Consider the following 20,166-nt stretch of genomic DNA (forward strand, 5'->3'; position numbering starts at 1 on the left):
ACCTGATGACGTGTGGACATTGGACTTTATGGAGGGGTGGAGGGGTGACTCACCTTCGTTGTTCTTCTCCATGTTCACCAGAAGGGACAGTAAGACATTCATCCATATGTCCATGCAATAACCTCAGCACGTCACCTCCTATGAGATAGCCTACAAATAATTCAAAGATAATCCAGTTATAAGTAGCGTCACCAATCAAGCCCTTGCATTTCTAAATATAACAAATAAATGATGCTTATTAACATTAAAGAGCAGTTGTACTAAAGTGACTAGTTACAGGACACGGCTGTGAAAACACCGACATATTTCCTTTATGTTCCTCTATTCTCGGTGACAAACCGCTATATGTATCAAGCTATTAAGCATTCGCAAAGGCCGAAATTCTGCGAATTTCGGCCTTTGCGAATGCTAATTAGACAAATGGAATGTATCAAACAAGTTTGATGCAAAATAAGGAATAGCAAAATTTGCTAATCCTTATTTTGCGATTGCACTTAAGGAATTGCAAATTTTGCGATTCCTTAAATGCAATGTATCAAACAAATAATATGCAAAAAATGCCATTAAGGATTAGCAAATTACCACCAACTTCTAGTTGGTGGTAATTTGCGAATTCTTATCAAAAAGCTTTTTTGAAAAAAACCAAAGGTGCCATACGACGCCCATACATGCCCTTAGGGCATGTATGTGCGCCATATGCCCCCAAATGTATTTTTCAGGGGTGCAGCAGGGTGTTCTTGAGACACCCCTGCACCCTTGGAAAAATCCCTAATTTGCGATCAGCAAATTGCTAATTGCAAATTGCACTTTCATTCCTATGGGCCTCCTGGCCCATGGAAATGAAGGGGTAATTTGCGATTGACAATTTGCTAATCTCAAATTAGGAATGCTAAGGAATCGCTATTGGAAAGCGATTTTGTACATACATACCGTTTTGCATTTCCTAAATAGCGATTCCTTAAAATTCGCTATTTAGGAAATGCAAAATGGTTTGTTGATACATATAGCGGAAAATCCCCTCACTTGGAAAGCCTCATACATTTGTGAAAGGCGTTGATACTAAAAGCTGTGGAAACATTATCTCACAGCAAATAGCTTTAACGTAGGAGATCCGCATTGGCAATCTTCTTAATGGGAGTAAACCTGACCTACAGCTGCTCACACTTTTTATTTGCAGTTTTTATTTAGCACATACTCGACCCGAAGGTGCTAGAGCTATTTAAGTGAGCACCAGTTACATTACACAAGGGCCCCTTTTGTGTTCCGGGTCAGGATTGTGACTGGCCTCTGAACACATACATCTCTGGGCCGCCACCCAACACATCTGCATTACCGACAATTAGCTCCTCACGCAGGTGGCAAGTAATTTGTATGGGGTGGGGTGTGAATACTGTGTGACGAGATGGGAGGGCAAGAAAGTAGGCGTATGCGGTATTATGACTGCAACACTGGAGTCAGGTGAAGATGGACCTCATTTGGGAGTAGTCAGGCGTTGCAGCTGTGACCGCTAGCTTGCTCCATGCTACTCCTGGCACTTCCTTTGCGACTCCTGGCCTCAGAGGGGGACCATTGACTACTCCCAGATGAGGTCCATGCAGGTGACAGGGACTCTGCTGTCTGCGAGACCTTCGTGTAGACACTTCCTTACTCCCCTTTAAAGACGAACACCCTGGGCATGAGCCATACTCACCCATGCCAAAATCCGGCTGTGGCTGAGCCAAACCTGATTCCGAGTCTCAAACCTGGTTCCCCAGCTCCAAAATCAACAGCTCTGTCCATTACACCACATTTTCTCCCTACCTTAATCAACTTTCCCCAAATACTGGGTTAATTGATTGGTATTGTCAGACTCTGTGTACTTGAGCAGAGCATCTTATTCGTTAATATGTTCCTTGCCTACATGGGGTGGGAGGCCCACAATTAGAAGATTCAGAACATAAATGCTCATATAGCGTATGCTGGTGCGTGGGGGTCATTGTGTAAGTAATCATACTTCTCACTTATGTAGTCACTTTGGTGTATATCTCATCTTACTTTTTGATGATGCTAGTGCTTAAACCTGCACAAGAACCTACTATGCCAAATGTAAAGTTTGTTAAGGTGCCTGCCACTAGAAGCAAGTTAATTATCTTTGCCAGTAAGTTCTACCCAGAAGACCTTATCTCCCACGTTGCTGCAGCTCCAAGATGTTGGTCTTTTATATTCACTCACAAAAACTTTCTAAAATATAATGGTATTCTATTACTATGAATGTTGAGTTTTATCTGACATCTTTTCACGCTCATAAACTGCTATAATGATTGGTATCTCATTAATCAAGACTCATGAATGGATTTTATTTTTGTCTGACAAAAACATTATCTGCATTAGTAGGGACTTGTAAGCTTTAGCTCCTACATGAACCTAATCCTCTGGAACACATCACAATATGTATAGGGTCAGGGCACAAGGCTCCAATATCTTACAGCACAAAGTTTGCCCTTTTCTGCGGGGTCATCCCATATATTTGCCTTTTGCTGCTAAACCCGTTTTCTGTTGCCCATAGGACTCTCTGCACATTACCCCTGTTAAACAGAGGTAAAGTGTGTGTGTTCTTCTCTTTAAATATGGTAAAACTCACACATATATGATTGACACATTTAAATTACTTATAGGAACTGTAAATGGAATGCTACTAGTCGGCTGCAGCATTAAGTCTGCCACCCGCTAAAGTAGCTCTGTAAAACACATTTCAGGCCTGCCACTGCAGAACGTAGTGCAGTTTTAAGCTGCAAGTTCGACCTGGCAGAATAAACCTTTTACTTTTCCTAAACCTTCCTTTTTTAATTCTTATAAACAGCCCTAAGCTATGCCCTAAATGCTCACAGGTTTGGATGATTGGTATTTAAATAGAATGACATGTACATTTAATCTTTCAAATGCCCTGCCAGTGAAAATAAACAAAGCAGTTTTTCACTGTGGCAAGGCTTGCCTCCCATAGACTATCACAGGTTTACCTTATTACACTTAATAAGAGCTATATTTAGTTTCGGAACAGCTAGAAAAATACTTCTTCCATTGATTTTATTTGTAACTCAAAATTCTCTTCAGTCTGATTTTAAATTACTATATTGGAAACGACACTGTTGGCAAGCTAGTGATTTTTTGCCTAAGCCAACTGTGCCTTTCTACCAGCGTCAGTGGTCTTCTACCTGTTGATGGTTTCCCCACTGGGAAATTTGTATTGGAAGCAGACAGTGAATAAAGAACCTTGGTGTAGACGATAAAGGACTTCCTGACAGGAAGGCTGTAAAGGGGCTGTGCCTGTTCCTTGATTGCACTTCAAAGAGTAACTTTTGGGCTGTACCAAGCCTTTCCTGAGCAAGCCTGCCCTTTGTTTCACTAGCCAGGCTGGATCCAAACCCAGGGGAAAGGGAAGAAATGACAGAACCAGTTTAGGGTTAGACAAAAGGGTATCCTCCAGCTGTAGGCTGACACTGGGCATACAACTGACAACCCCAGGACCTGAATTCAGAACATTCCTGGACATGAGAAGATTCAAAACAAGGAATGCCTTGCTGTTTGAAGAAGAAATATTGGATATGCTTGCCTTGAGCTCTAAACCCCAGACGTGACCCCAATGACCTCCTGTTTGAGCTATAGGGATGCAACAAGCTTCCAGGGGCCTTACCTGCTTTCCAGCTGACCAGACCCAACTGGACATGACCTTGTCCCCTCTGCTGCCCCCTGTGGAGGTGAGTCCTGAGCACTAAGTGCTGTCCTCAAGAGCTTGGACCCTTGGCAGGAGTCAGAGTACAATCCTCCCTGCTTAACTAAAAGTTTCATCAGATAAGACGCAGGTTGGGGCACAGGAACTTGCATGTCAGTGCCATACAGATCCTGCTTGGCAGATTTACTGCCTCGCATCACAGTAATTGGCTACACCTATTGCTGTGTCACTGGATCGGATGCAGACTCTCGTATCACAGCACCACGCAGCTTCTTATTGGCGACTTCACTGGATCCAAAGCAGAGTAACGCAGAGCCTTGCATCACAGAACCGTTCAGCTCCTGATCGCCAGCTTTACTACACCTGAGGCAGAGTGACACAGAGTCTCACAGCACAGCACCACACAGCTCCCCACACCAAGAAGAGAAGGTATATTTCCAAGCGGGCCAAACCTGGTCCTAAAGCCAGAATTCCCTCTATCGTGGTTGGCTTGAACATTTGGCTTTGCCCCAGTCCGGCATGAACATTTTCCCACAGTCGATGCTTCACGCCTTTTTACTCTATTTTTCATAACTCTGGGTCTATTGATTGAATATTTGTCATGTGGGTGTCATTTTATTTTTTTAAATATTCTCTGTTTTTCAAATTTGGTTTGGGAGTTTTCACTTTATTGCTGTTTGAGTGTTGCACACATACTTACACATTGCCTCTAAATTAAGCCTGACTGCTTAGTACCAAGCTATCAGGAGGGTTAAGCACAGGTTTAATTATTAAAATTTTTGGTTCTTCTGGACATGGATTGTGATTATTCTTTTAATCATTAACATTTGTGGTTCCTCTTGACGTTGATTGCGATTATTCTATGAAGTAGAATCTAATCACTTTTTTAATAAAAACACAGTTCCCTTACAATACCACATCTTAATCTCTGAGAAAGCATGCAGCCAATATCCTGCATTGCCACTGGATTACAACCAGTACGGTCTGGTTTACTAGCTGTTTTCATGCAATCAATTTTTTATGTGCCAGACTCCCAAAGAACGCCATTCCTCCAAATAAAAACGTGTAGTTGTATATTTGCATGAAGGAAATTCAAATATTACATCAGCAAAATCATCTATGAAAAATGTACTATATGCACTCATATAAACATCATCCAAGTCAAAATTACTTACATTCTTTAGCATATCCCAAAAATATTTTAACATATCTTAAAAGCTACCACCAACCCTTACCAACAGTTTAAAGCTATTCAACATCTTTTTTAAGCCATTTTAATTAAGCACCTTACTAGCTCTAAGTGAAGAACTTTGTAATGGCTTGACCAGTTGTCCAGAAGTATTACGTAGTCTTTCTTACCTTGTGCTACTTCACTTCCTGAGCTGATTGGTGCTACGCTCCAAAGGGTTTGCTGGAAAGCTGCATCTACCTGTAAGCTGCTATTTCCATAAGATAAATGCTGTTAAAGAAAAAGAAGAAAAGGATAATTCAGATTTTAAAAGTTTAGAGACAGTCATAGAGTTTGTGACCAGAAATGTAGGAGTAACATATAAAGAATTGGCAAGCAGGCATTTTTATCACTTTAGTTGCTCCTCAGTTTAACATGCAGTGCACAGGGCAGTGGTTTGTAGATATAGAAATGGTATTTGAAGAAAAGGACTACAAGACTCATCTAATTTATACTTCTCTCTACATACTGTAATGTGGGCAGATTGCACTTAGTGTAGTCTCCCCCTTCCCCATTGTTAGGAAGAACTGCCAAGAATTATAATCAGCCTTTTCATTCTTTAAGATTTAAGAGTAGAAAGGAGTATAATCACATAGTAATACATTCTTTTCTATGTTCAAAGGTGATTGAATAACTAAAAGGCTACACATTTAAGAAAGAATGTAATAGGAAGATAGAGGAATATATTTGCAGGTGCTATAGGAGGTTTGAGAACCTCTTGTAAAACAAATAAATAGTTCGGACTATATTAAAACCACCCAAAAATATTTTAGGTAGTAAAAATATCGCTTTTGTTTTGAACTTGAGTGGTAAAATCAAATGCTCAATCAATTCCATCAGGACAAAACAGGTCGGTTCATTTTTTCAGTATGAATTTATTTCCCAAAAAACAATATTGATAACAAAATCAATAATTTTATCAATATTAGCGAAATACCACTATTTGCGAATGTTTGTAAGCCTAAAATGTATTAGGGATAGTAAGAGTGAAGATTAGATTAAGAATTGGAGGTATTTATGCTATATTAAACACCAGAAACTTCACAACTTGCTGTAAAAAAATAAGAGACTTTAGATCACCTTTTTATCATGACATATCCAGCATAAGTCATTACTCATATTGGATATCATATTCAATTTATCATGCATATGCAATATAATTTAGTATATGAAATTTAACATTTTTCAAATAGTAGCAGTTTTAGAGGATTTATTTGCAGCTTTTCCATAAATGTCCCATATATCAACAGACTAGTTCACCAAAATATGTTCCTACTGCTGTTCAATCTCTACTGTATTTCTAGGACAGAAGAACTGATGGAACACCTCTTCTCGTGCCAAACTAAAAAGGAATTCAACCCAGACTCGCTCTTTCTCTGGAAATACACCAAGCGTATGGAACTCTTTACCTAGAGAATTACAATGCAACCCCTCCTTGTCTCGCTTCAAAAGTGACTCGAAACTCCTCCTCCTTCAACAAATACTTTAACACCTAAGCATTGTAAACATCGTTAATTATTCCTCTTTATAGGTCTCTTTCCTCTGTTATAGTCAGTTGTTATTTTGTTTTTGCTTTTTAGTAGGTGTATCTTTCCCTTAATTTTACTCTGTTCTTATTGCCACTAGGGTTAATCCATGGTCATTGCCTAACGGTTTTCTTTGTTTATTATTGTGTGTGTTTCTATTAATCTAATACGTCTCGCATCTTCTGGTAAGCTACCTAATTGTACGGTGTTCTTCGATCATCTAAAGAGTTCTGAAACCCTCGGGTCTAGCTAGAGCTATATAAAACCCATAAATACATAAATAAATCTTTGAAGCACTTGAAACATAATGATACCAAATTAGATTATATACATTTTGAGAAAAGTCAGAATTGGCTGACATAGCTAGCTTGAAGAAGATAACATTAGCTGTAATATTTTTGAATTGTGAATATCTTAAGCATGCAGCGTTAACTAAGTTGAGCAAAGCTTGTAAATCAGGAAAAAGGAAATAAAATTATTATTTTTGAATAACTGTTCAATCCACTATAAGCACTTTTCATTCACGTCCTTAGCTATGTTTGATTAATTGAAGCTTTGCTTGAAGGGATCAATATATATATTACCTCATCAAAGGAGAAACAGCATAATCAATAATTTTCTAAACCAAACCACCACGGACTATTCTTATTAGCATAAATGTTAATACATATGTTGCTTGACTGATACAGGAGAAGTGATATAACTTATAATTTGGAAATCAGACTCCTCTTACTACTTTATAGTGTCTGAGTTTGGAAAGGCCACTGTTAGTGTATTTTGTGTTCCATAACAATTTAGGAAATAAAGGGGCATATTACCAAGGGGGGCGATAGGCAATTATCGCCGATTTTGCGGCCATTTTCGGCCGCTAAGCGGCGATAATTCTATCGCCCTATAAGCAAGCTGTCGCTAACTGATGTTAGCGACAGCTTTTAGGCGATAGCGAGCGGTTTGGGGCCCGCTTTGCATGTCAGCGATGTTTATCGCTAATGACATGCAAAGTGGGCGTACCCAACCCGTTAGCGACTGAAAGCAGTCGATAACGTCGCTATCGCCTTTTAACAAGGCTGGCGTAGCGTTGGAAATGTTCGCTCTAAGCGCGAATATCTCCAAAAACTAACGCATGCTCAGACCAGTTCTTATCCATGTTATCCAATGGGAGGTGGATAACATGGCTAAGAGCATTTTGTCGCTAATGCGTGAATATCGCTAACGCATTTTGCCACTATCGCTGGATATTTTAGCACAATGGAGAAAAACGTTGCTAATAGCATGTTTTCTCCGCTAACATATCCAGCGATAAAAAAAATGCGCTAAGCGCATTTAGCGATAAATATCGATATTCCTTGGTAATATGCCCCATAGAATCTTATGAGTCCCAGCTAGTGCAACTGTGTATTCGTTTGTTTATCGGCAGGCCACGGGACTCATACGTCGAGGGACTCGTTCTTTGAGGTTTATTCATCATCAAACAACAAAATTTCCCAGGTGGTTTCTCAAACGCTATATGTGGATATGAACCTTCATGCTGAACAACACCTACACTCCACTCATAGTGGATCCATTTTTTATCATATCAGGCACACATTTGTGCGTACATATTGTGCTCTAAATAAGTCCCATTGGCTGTGCTTGTTGCTTAACATTATTTACGAAATCAGACAATAAAGAATGTTGGTCTTCTACAAGAGAAAGCAGTTTGTGATAGTTTGTCTTATATGTCATAAATATTGCGATTACTGTTGTTTGGATAACTTTGTTGTCTTCTTCTGGTAGCAAGTATGCCATAAGAAATCCCATATTGGGCATTATGCTTAATTAATTACTCGTTTAGGTGTGCTTCTTCCACCAATAGTTTTCGTTTATGCTTGTTTGGGTTTTTTCAGGACGGTTGGCCCAGGGAGTGATCATCCAGCAACATTTGGTTGAGAACTGTACAGAGTGCAGCATTTTATACCATAACCATTCTCACTTTGTTATAAACTTTACTGCCAATCATTGCTTTTTTCTTGAGTCTGTAATAAAAAGGGCAGTCGAATGGGCCCTAACTGAGTTCCCTCTATTCTGATTTAGCATTAATTGGCAACTGAAAATCCTCAAACATCTCAGGGAAATGCTTAATACTGCGGCAAATTCACTGGCTAATATAATGAAGGTAATTTAGCAAATAAAATTGTCCTCCATATATAAAGTTTTCTCCAAAAAGTGGAGGATTATCAGTTAATGCTGAATTCCAACCTGTCTTTTCACTTAATGGGAATAAGGTATGCAAAATAGAAAGTATTGCTTTCTAGGAACAGACACAGATTTGGTGTTAACTATGCCCATTTACTGGACTTGACATAAACCAATAACTGATCAGAGAGATCTGGAAACAAGACATGCTCACAAACTACCAAATCCTATTTTTGTAACCTGAGCTGTAAATGTTTCCTTAAGTCAAATCAACAGACGGAAGACTTCCCTGCAGCATCTACACACTCTCTAAACACGTCCCCCTACTACAAGCGGAAGAGAAGCAATGAAAACACAAAGAACAGGAAAATATAACTTTCACATTAGGAAAAAAACACTTTTGGCACACATTATTCATTTTCATTCAATATTGTTCTGAGAGCAGGAAAACAGTCACAATATTGCTTAAGGCATCCCTGCAGGTAGGCTGTGTCATTGCCACTCAAGCAGCTTGAGGTAAATTAATGCAGTAGTTCTATGCTGCATGTCATTTCTTCATGTTTCTGCTCTTCCTACATCTGTGGAAACAAGGATAGGCTTTGTCAATGACTGGGCTCGCAGAAACAAAAATAGTGAAATCCAGTCAGGGTTTCAGGGGGATCACTGAAACAATATCGATGTCACAAATATAGAATTACCACAATATCGAGCAAAAAATATAGGACGCAATAATATCGAATCCCTATCTCCAAAAATATTGAATCAAAAATATTGTTGTTAAAAATAAAGTAAGTCAAAATATCTTTTTTTTTTTAATGCTTTAAAATAATTATAAATTAATAAAATAATAAATATAATTAACTTAAACATATTTAAAATACTTATATTACCTTAAAATTAATAAATAATTAATTTAGGTTACAAAAAATAAACATACATCTTAATTTTTTAATACATATATATATATGTATATATATATATATATATATATATATATATATATATATATATATATATATATATATATATATATATATATATATACGTAATATTAATAAAAAAATATACAATATTTTTACCATAGGATAGCGGGAGGATAAAATGTACCTTTACCACTCCAGTGAGTGCAACAGTAGAGAAAACGTTGGATAGCGTAAGGGTAAAAATTACTATTCCCACTCCAGAGAGTGCAACAGTAGGGAAAGCGTTGGATAGCGTAGGGGTAAAAATTACTATTCCCACTCCAGTGAGTGCAACAGTAGGGAAAGCGTTGGATAGCGAGGGGTAAAAATTACTATTCTCACTCCAGAGAGTGCAACAGTAGGGAAAGCGTTGGATAGCGGGAGGGTAAAAATTACTATTCCAAATCCAGAGAGTGCAACAGTAAAGAAAGAATTGGATAGCGTAGGGGTAAAAATTACTATTCCCACTCCAGAGAGTGCAACAGTAGGGAAAGTGTTGGATAGCGGGAGAGTAAAAATTACTATTCCTACTCCAGAGAGTGCAACAGTAGGGAAAGCGTTGGATAGCGTAGGGGTAACAATTCCTATTCCCATGCCAATGAGTGCAACAGTAGGGAAAGCGTTGGATAGCGTAGGGGTAAAAATCACTATTCCCACTCTAGTGAGTGCAACAGTAGGGAAAGCATTGGATAGCGAGAGGTAAAAATTACTATTCTCACTCCAGAGAGTGCAACAGTAGGAAACGCGTTGGATTACAGGAGGGTAAAAATTACTATTCCCACTCCAGAGAGTGCCACAGTAGGGAAAGTGTTGGATAGCGTAGGGGTTAAAATTACTATTCCCACTCCAGTGAGTGCAACAGTAGAGAAAGCGTTGGATAGCGGGGGGGTAAAAATTACTATTCCCACTCCAGTGAGTGCAACAGTAGGGAAAGCGTTTGATAGCGTAGGGGTAAAAATTACTATTCCCACTCCAGTGAGTGCAACAGTAGGGAAAGCGTTGGATAGCCTAGGGGTAAAAATTACTATTCCCACTCCAGAGAGTGCAACATTAGGGAAAGCCTTGGATAGCGTATGGGTACAAATTACTATTCCCACTCCAGAGAGTGCAACAGTAGGGTAAGCGCGGATAGCGTAGGGGTAAAAATTACTATTCCCACTCCAGTGAGTGCAACAGTAGAGAAAGCGTTGGATAGCGGGGGGGATAAAAATTACTGTTCCCACTCCAGTGAGTGCAACAGTAGGGAAAGCGTTTGATAGCGTAGGGGTAAAAATTACTATTCCCACTCCAGAGAATGCAACATTAGGGAAAGTGTTCGATAGCGTAGGGGTAAAAATTACTATTCCCACTCCAGAGAGTGCAACAGTAGGGAAAGCGTTGGATAGCGGGGGGGGGGGGTAAAAATTACTATTCTCACTCCAGTGAGTGCAACAGTAGGGAAAGCGTTGGATAGCCTAGGGGTAAAAATTACTATTCCCACTCCAGAGAGTGCAACATTAGGGAAAGAGTTGCATAGCGTAGGGGTAAAAATTACTATTCCCACTCCAGAGAGTGCAACAGTAGGGAAAGCGTGGATAGCGTAAGGGTAAAAATTACTATTCCCACTCCAGTGAGTGCAACAGTAGGGAAAGCGTTGGTTAGCGGAGGGGTTAAAAATTACTATTCCCACTCCAGTGAATGCTACAGTAGGGAAAGCGTTGGATAGCGTAGGGGTAAAATTTACTATTCCCACTCCAAAGAGTGCAACAGTAGGGAAAGTAAAGATTAAATATATTAATACAAATTTATTAAATATCAATACCAAGAAAATATTAAAGAAAAATACCAATTTAATATTATATAATAATTAATCAATTACAAATTAATATTAATAATTACAATTAATTACCTATTAATACAAATTAATTACCGATTAATTAATACATTAAAAATAAATACCAAATAATAAATCAACTTAGATTGTATCGCCATGTTTAACATTTTTAATCTGTGATTGGTGTACTGTACTTGAATTTGATTGGTTGTAAGTTGGGCTGGCCGAGGGACATTGATCAGACAGAGCATTTCTTTATTGCTTTATTTTATTTATCTCCATTTCATGTTAGCCATTTTGGCTGGGCCATTTCACAGACTTAGTTAGCGTTCTAGTAGCTGCCATATGCTGCCTCCTAGGCACCCTGTCAAATACAAAGAGGGGACCAATGTTCAGGCGCGCAGCAGACAAGCGCAGTGGGCATACCACTGGCTCACTGAAGGCACGCCAAAGGTAAGCGAGTCTGCAGCCATCCACGTCCGGACGGCACCAGAGGCAAGAAACTCAGCACTTCTGGTGAGAAAAAAGTAACTTCTTCTGTGTCTCAGCTATTTTCACTAAGGCAGGTCCCTCATAATGACTGCTTACATACCTTGACCCCAGAGGAAGAGACGCCAGGTGTAATCATTGTGGCTTTTCTACTTATTTGGGTATCACCCCATTCTCGAGCTCCCGAGAGACAACACCTGTATTACTATCTGCATAGTGTTCAACATCAACTGTCATTCGCTTGTACGCCACCACGTTGATATTTTAGATTTTATTTGATATCAATGACCCAATATACTATTTCTCACGGTAACCTGGCTAAGTCAACCTGCACATGTTGAGCCAGCTGAGCCTTACCTTCTGGCTATTGCATCAAGAGATGCGATAGACCCTGTGGGCGAGGGTGGTGGTATTGGAACAATAAATCTATTGAATGCAGTCTGGCCCCATGTTCTATCCAAGACTGTAAAAGTGCTCTGTTCTAAATTCACCTCAACAAGAATTTCATTATGTGAATTTTAAAGTGGTATACCATATACCCAGTACCTGTAAATTAAATGCTACTGGTGGGTCTGCAGCACTGATTGTGCCACACTCATAGAAGTAGCCTTTCAAACCTGTCTCAGGCCTGCCACCACGGGGCCTGTGTGCACAGTTTACTGCCACTTTGACTTGGCATTTAAACCCACTTGCCAAGCCTTAATCTCCCATTTAATGACACACAGGTCGCCCCTAAGGTAGGCCCTAGGTAGCACTATAGGCAGGGTGTTATGTAATTAAAAGGGAGGACATGTACCTTTATGTTTTACATGTCCTGGTAGTGACAAACAGCATATTTAATTTTTCACTGCCGCGAAGCCCACTACTCTCATAAGCTACCATTTGTAATTCTCTTATATACTTTTAAGTGGTATTTCCAGAAAGGAGTAGTGTCGCTATGTTTGGTATGTTTAGAATAGTAGTGATAAATCCTACTCACTGGTGAAGTTAGATTTCACATTACTAAATGTCTCTTTTAGAAAGTGGGCATTTCTCTGTGCTAATAACTCTTTGTGCTTTGCAGCCTTTCTTCAATACACATCTGAGCTGGGTGACAGCTACACTTTGTGCATACTTTCTAGACAGCTACAACACAGGAAGCGTTGTCTGATACAGGGGATACATTTGCATTCACCTACTTACTGATAGTCTTCCTGGGCTGGGAGAGGGAGAGGTGGTTGTTAGTTAACTTTGAATAGGTTGTGTTCTGCCCTCACACAAAGGGCTGATTTACCCCCTACTGAACATCTGGAGCCAGGGCTGGCTCAAAGGGGTTGTTGCGCACGTCTAAGGGTTCCTTTGACGTCACCCCTACATCAAAGACATTTTAGAGTATAAGTACTGGGTCTCTGACCCCATAACTTTAGACACTGCTTGGGACTTGTAACCAGACGCTGGTGGCTCTACATGTGCACATCGCCAGGGGACTGCTGTGCTGCAAGGAGGGACCGACATTTTACTGACTGCTTTCCTGTGCGGCCTGTTAAGTGCTGGGCTGCAGGCTACTTTAATGTGCTGGCCTGCTGTCTGCTACCTTTCTTTGTGTCCCCAGTGTTCTACAGGGGCTTGATGGCTTACCCCCGGTTTCGCAATATCAGGGCCATCAAAGATTGCACTTAACTCTTGCTGCGGGACTCTGCCAACTCCTGGGTCTCACACTGCTTGATTTAGTGCAACGAGGACTACAACCAGTGCAGAGCCCATGCAGCCGTGTGTTTGTTTCCAACTATTCGCACAGGTGCTGTGTGAAGGCCAGGAATGCCTGTGCCTGCCAGCTGAGGCCGACAAAAACCAGTGCCTCTTCCTGCTAGGAAACCACACTTCATCTCTGGGACTGCACACCAGTGCTGTGGCATGGAGGTTAGGTCTGAAAGCAGCACCTCGGCTGAGTGCGAGCGAAAAAGTCACATTCCAGCGAGAACGCATTGCCTGATCAATACAGGGGACACCGCCGATGTACGAGCTAATCAGCCCTGCCCCTCGGGAATGCCTGGTGGTGGATGACGCAGGACCCGCTTCTAAAGCCAGTCGATGCTTGTGCAGAGCCACTCTGAGGAGTGACTAGCGGCCAGGGTAGCCCTCCCCTGAAAGGTACTGTGAGAGGAGTGAGTGCCTTCTGAAATTCCAAAGCTGTCCGTGCTCCTTCGCGGGCGGCTCCACTCATGGTAAGGGAAGCGGCAAGTGGACCTAGAGGTCTACAGGCACACTGCTGCTTGGGATCATCCATGATTATTTACAACAAGGGGTGGTGATGGACAGAGTCTCTGAATTAAGCAGAGTACTCTCACCCAGTCAACAGATCAGGGCTAGATCCAACACCGTTTTTTAGCTCATTGCACCATCCCAGTTTCAAAACCTGGCTGTATGCAAATTAGTCTGTCCCTGGCCCAGTGCATCATGGGAACAGGGCAGACCAGACTACAAAAGCCAATTCTTACACTGGGAAGGAAACAAGCTTCCGGGGACCGGTTTCTGGCATTACAGCCGTCTTCGGCCCGGCTTGCTTGAATCCTGATGGTGCAATGAGCAAGGGACTCACATCTGAGTATACCCTTCCACGCTTAGGGTGGACAAAATTATTTACAACAAGGGGTGGTGATGGACAGAGTCTCTGAATTAAGCAGAGTACTCTCACCCAGTCAACAGATCAGGGCTAGATCCAACACCGTTTTTTAGCTCATTGCACCATCCCAGTTTCAGAACCTGGCTGTATGCAAATTAGTCTGTCCCTGGCCCAGTGCATCATGGGAACAGGGCAGACCAGACTACAAAAGCCAATTCTTACACTGGGAAGAAAACAAGCTTCCGGGGACCGGTTTCTGGCATTACAGCCGTCTTCGGCCCGGCTTGCTTGAATCCTGATGGTGCAATGAGCAAGGGACTCACATCTGAGTATACCCTTCCACGCTTAGGGTGGACAAAATTATTTACAACAAGGGGTGGTGATGGACAGAGTCTCTGAATTAAGCAGAGTACTCTCACCCAGTCAACAGATCAGGGCTAGATCCAACACCGTTTTTTAGCTCATTGCACCATCCCAGTTTCAGAACCTGGCTTATGCAAATTAGTCTGTCCCTGGCCCAGTGCATCATGGGAACAGGGCAGACCAGACTACAAAAGCCAATTCTTACACTGGGAAGGAAACAAGCTTCCGGGGACCGGTTTCTGGCATTATAGCCAGGTTCTGAGCTGGGATGGGCAGTGAGATAAATAACGGTGATGGATCAAGCCCTGATCTTTGGACTGGGTAAGAGTGGTCTGCTTAATTCAGACACTCTGTTCATCACCACCCCCTTTTCTGAATCGTTTTTGGCCACTATAGGTGTGGCAGGGTATACTCAGACATGAGTCCCTTTCTCACTGCTCCATCAGGATTCAAGCAAGCCGGGCCGAAGAGGCTGAAATGCCAGAAACCGGTCCCCGGTAGCTTGTCTCCTTTCTGGTGAAGAATTGGCTTGGTAGTTTGGTCTGCCCTGTTCCCATGATGCACTGGGCCAGGGACAGACTAATTTGCATATAGCCAGGTTCTGAGCTGGGATGGGGCAGTGAGATAAATAACGGTGATGGATCAAGCCCTGATCTTTGGACTGGGTAAGAGTGGTCTGCTTAATTCAGACACTCTGTTCATCACCACCCCCTTTTCTGAATCGTTTTTGGCCACTATAGGTGTGGCAGGGTATACTCAGACATGAGTCCCTTTCTCACTGCTCCATCAGGATTCAAGCAAGCCGGGCCGAAGAGGCTGAAATGCCAGAAACCGGTCCCCGGTAGCTTGTCTCCTTTCTGGTGAAGAATTGGCTTGGTAGTTTGGTCTGCCCTGTTCCCATGATGCACTGGGCCAGGGACAGACTAATTTGCATATAGCCAGGTTCTGAGCTGGGATGGGGCAGTGAGATAAATAACGGTGATGGATCAAGCCCTGATCTTTGGACTGGGTAAGAGTGACCTGCTTAATTCAGACACTCTGTTCATCACCACCCCCTTTTCTGAATCGTTGGGATCATCCATGGCCCTGTGGTTAGGGTAGGAACCTCTAGAGAGGAGCATGTCATACTGTTCTAGCCCCCAGAGGCCACAAGGAAAATGTTCTTTTGTTGACTGATCCCCAGAAATTACTGTATACCTTTTGGTAGGCGCACAGGTGCTCCTGTGCTTTCTAAATGCAATCAGTTATGAATACCCCTAACAACTAGCATTACTTGCACAGTCTTTTTTTGAGGTACGTCGTTTTGGTCATGTTGTGATCAGGATAACGAGTACGCTCTTTGTACATACATATTTAGATGAATATGCCCTCCATTTTTATTGTTTTTCCCTTAATATGGGTAGAATATAGAAAGCCTTTTTTATATAACCCTGTGTGGAGTCTTTTTGTGGTGTATTCATTGTGTTACTGTGTGTGTGTGTGAGTTGCACAAATGCTTTACACATTGCCTCTGATGATTAGCCTGCCCGTTCTGCACCAAGGTATCAGAGGGTTAGCACAGGTTATCTTGGTCTGAGCTACCCTGACTAGAGTGGCGGGTTCTGCCTGGGTTAGGTGCATACCCTAGCCAACCAGAAACCCCATTTCTAACATCCTGCTAAGCAGTTCTCAATAGCTGGGCTGTCCACATTGCCTATACAAGACAAAACAGGAAAGGCAACAGGTAAGCCAAGAGCGCCTTGATAAAAGCAACGGAAGAGTTCCTTGCAGCCCAAGACTGGTGCCTGTATGAGATCTTTCCAAATACAATGTGAGTTTGAACTTGCCACTAACCATGTTGGCATTAAAATGATGCAGAACTTTGCCATTACTTTTATGTTTGAGAACATGTATCGAAAACATTGCAAAAGATATGCGAGTGTGATGCAGAGGAGACCATCAAGGCCAGTCACTGACTTTATAGGATGTTCCTGGGATCACTCAGCAACCACTTAAGACCTGGAAGGTCTCTATATCAATAGAAATTTTTTTCAGTATGTTTCATCCATCAGAGAATGGTTTTCAATTTCATATTTATTTACTGTAGGCCTCTGCCAAGAAGGACTCAGGTTGTTTAACCCTCTCAGACAATGGGGGCAGCCAGTTCCTGCTTGAGAAAACCTTGCTCTAGGCATCTGTTCAAAATTAACTTATCAGACAAAATCTCATTGATCTAGTACAATATCCCAACTGCATTTTTTTCTTCAACTCAAACGTCATCGCTGAGTACTATTATTCAGCAATCCAAATTGAAATTCACTTGTGACTTGCTGAGACGTCCGAGTACTGAGTTACATACATATTTCTCCTCTGTCCAAACTTCCTCTGTACACCATGAACCTATTGCCACATGTCATGTTCTGTGAGCAGACCCTTATTAAAAACAATTACAGTACCAATCCACACAATATTATTATATTATATTTATATCCCGATTCTTATTATTTGTATTGTCATTTCTTTAATATACCATTGTTTAGTTTTTGATGCAGACATTTCACTCACTGTTCCTTTAAATAGAACAATGAGTGGTTCTCACAAGGTTCTTGGTCATCTTGAATGTGGCCAACATTGGCTTCCCCAAAAATCCACTTGGCACATTTAATATATACCAAACCAATGAGCAAGATTGGTCTTCAACTAGAAATTACCAGAACACATGATCAGCATTAAAAGCGCCTGATGTTAGCCAGAACCAAAAGTAACCTACTATGCCACATGCCAAATATGTTCTGGAGACAAAGCATATGGAGAAACAGCCGACACACTATTTTCCAAAAAATAACCTTGACTCAGTTAATGCAAACTACAACTCCCAGCCAGAGTCAAACATGTTTAGTTGTTTGACCATCAATCATAAAACCTCACTGGCAAGATATGTTTGCCCAAAAGTCTTAGTTGGAAGGTTTTGTGTTCCTAGATCTTTCTCACTAGCTCGTCTTTCTCCCATCTTTTCTTTATCATCATATGGCATGAAACTAGAAAGGGGAAGACCTGGAGGAGACATGATGAGAACACAGCATTCAAAAAAAGGGGTGAAAATAAGAACTGGATAGAGTGCAACTAGAAACCTATCATAGGAAGCACATGATCAAATGTTGCATCCTTTGGATTGGTATTGATTCATGGCTCCTCAGCATTCTCCAAATCTGATTAATGCAGTTATCATTTTCTAGAGGGGGCGTTAACTATTGTTAATTGCCCATCCCATAATCACAGGATATCACCAAAGGCAAATATACATAATGAGGGAAAAGGACAGTTAAAAACTGATTAGGTTTACCAGCATGTGGACAGTATGGTTATTAGCAAACATCAATCTGTCTTTCAAATTGTACGCCTCTTAGGCGAAAAAATAGGTTAAGTGAACCTTTTTGCTACATACCATCAGTTTACTTAGAATGCAGGAATAAGCTCAATAGTTCCTGCCCTTTTAAAGCCTTTTGATTGGCGGAGTCAATATCAGTATTCCATACCGGTTGCTAATGTTTAATTAAAACTTCAGAGTGGGATGTTGATTAGTATTTTGCACTGCTTGAAGTACTGTTCACATGAATGTTTTATGTCAGAAGCCATGGTTTTTTTTTTGCATGCACACATTTTCTTTCCATGTACTCTGTGTAGACCATGAATCACTACCTTCCGGACACAGCACCAAGAGCAGCCCAGGCAAAAGTGTACTAACCAGCCAGAGTCCCCTCCCTGGCCCACCCCCTTTCCCCATTTCCCCATCCGGCTTTTCTTTCCCTCTTATCCCTGTTGTGCTTCCAGTTATAAACCCCAGGGAGCTGGAGAATCTATGTGAGGGCCAAGTGGGAGCCCTGGCAATTCAAAACCAACCTCCATTGGCTCCATCACCGAGGGAAATGCCCATTGGGATTAATAGCCGGTCCGGCCATGCTTCTGTAAATGTTTTTATGAAATTCTTTTTGTTTACGTACTTACCAAATATCGCTCTGAGGAAACGCTGACTAATATGAGATCATCCCCGACCCGTACTTTTTCACCCTCTGAGCGCTGTTTAGAGGCAGGGTGTATCGTCCACCAGCAGGGCTCTCCTGTGCGTTGGAAAAAGGTAGAGAAAGATAGGTTATCTATAATGGCATCTGAATGTGAACTTACATTATTGTTTGGATCTTAGAAGTTATTATGTTGTATGGGTTCATTCAAGCAGGCTCCTGCTAGGGTACTATTAAATTAGGCAAATTACGTCATTCTAAAAACTTGGTTTATGAAAGTATATTTGATTCCTGATTTAATTTGATGATCCGCTGCATGATCAAATCTTTCCCTATTTTAAAACTTCAAACATTTAGTTTCCAGTATATTCCTCTTGTGCGTAAATACAAAGCCCTAGAGCAGAATGCGTGCTACTCCTTTTATTTGTCTTAAGGTAATATCATTGTTTGCAGGACCAGGGTTCTCCATACACAAAATCATAAAATCCTGTAAGCTTTCAGGATAATCAATGAGACTTTGTATATCTGCAATTTACGCAAAATTAAATTTAGCAGAAAAATGCCTTGGTCCTTCTTAAAACCCAACTGGATTTTACCATTCAGTATTTTTATGAACCCAGCAATTTCCATGTATAATATTCTGGATAAATGTATGACAATTAACACGCTTCCTCAAATGCAGCTCTGCTAAACATCCTTGTGCGATAGAGATAGGTTGCTGTATCAAAGATGGTGTGTAATCAGAACCAAGACAACATGGCTAAAAGACATTCACATTGACAAGACCAACAGCTAAGGCATTGCTGAGACGTATTGGCTATGTCAATGCTTGTTTTTGAAGGCTGTAGGCAGCCAATGCCCATTAAGGGGTGTGTACCCCCCCAGGATATCAGCGACAGCCTCAGCGACCCTCTGTTTTCTTGGGCGGAGGGCTCAGTGCTTCTCAGGTAGCTCCCTCCAAAGCCCCCCCCCTCTTCATATGGTGAGATTTTTCAACTGTAGTAAACTACATACATGCCTATTCATACATCACACAATGCATATTTTACACATCTATATGAGCCTCTTTTTTAATTCCACCAATGGTCCCACTGAGAGTCTTGTAGTATTCACAAATGCAAGCTGTGATAGGTATATAGCATGTAAAAAGCGTATGCACTCACCTGCAGTACATCATCATTAATGCAAGTGGTTTCAAACTATGCAGCCATATTCCATTTGTGGGGTTTTCACAAAAGTGCTAAAGTCACGTTATCTTTGTGAATGCCTTAAAGCAATGATACTCAAAGTACGGCCCAAGG

The 20,166-nt window shown here is 41.2% G+C and overlaps 1 protein-coding gene across 1 annotated transcript in view; it reads right to left on the minus strand.

Annotated features, from left to right (window-relative positions):
- Window positions 1–20,166, minus strand: part of RYR2 (ryanodine receptor 2) — a 3,071,198-nt gene that overhangs the window by 3,041,934 nt on the left and 9,098 nt on the right. The window contains exons 4-6 of the mRNA XM_078648003.1: window positions 18,852–18,964; window positions 5,069–5,168; window positions 54–150 (exon numbers count right to left, since the gene is read on the minus strand). Coding sequence (XP_078504129.1) covers window positions 54–150; window positions 5,069–5,168; window positions 18,852–18,964 — 310 coding nt within the window. The remainder of the gene's footprint in view (window positions 1–53; window positions 151–5,068; window positions 5,169–18,851; window positions 18,965–20,166) is intronic.

This window comes from Lissotriton helveticus, chromosome 6, assembly GCF_964261635.1.
Source record: "Lissotriton helveticus chromosome 6, aLisHel1.1, whole genome shotgun sequence".
Lineage (NCBI taxonomy): Eukaryota > Metazoa > Chordata > Amphibia > Caudata > Salamandridae > Lissotriton > Lissotriton helveticus.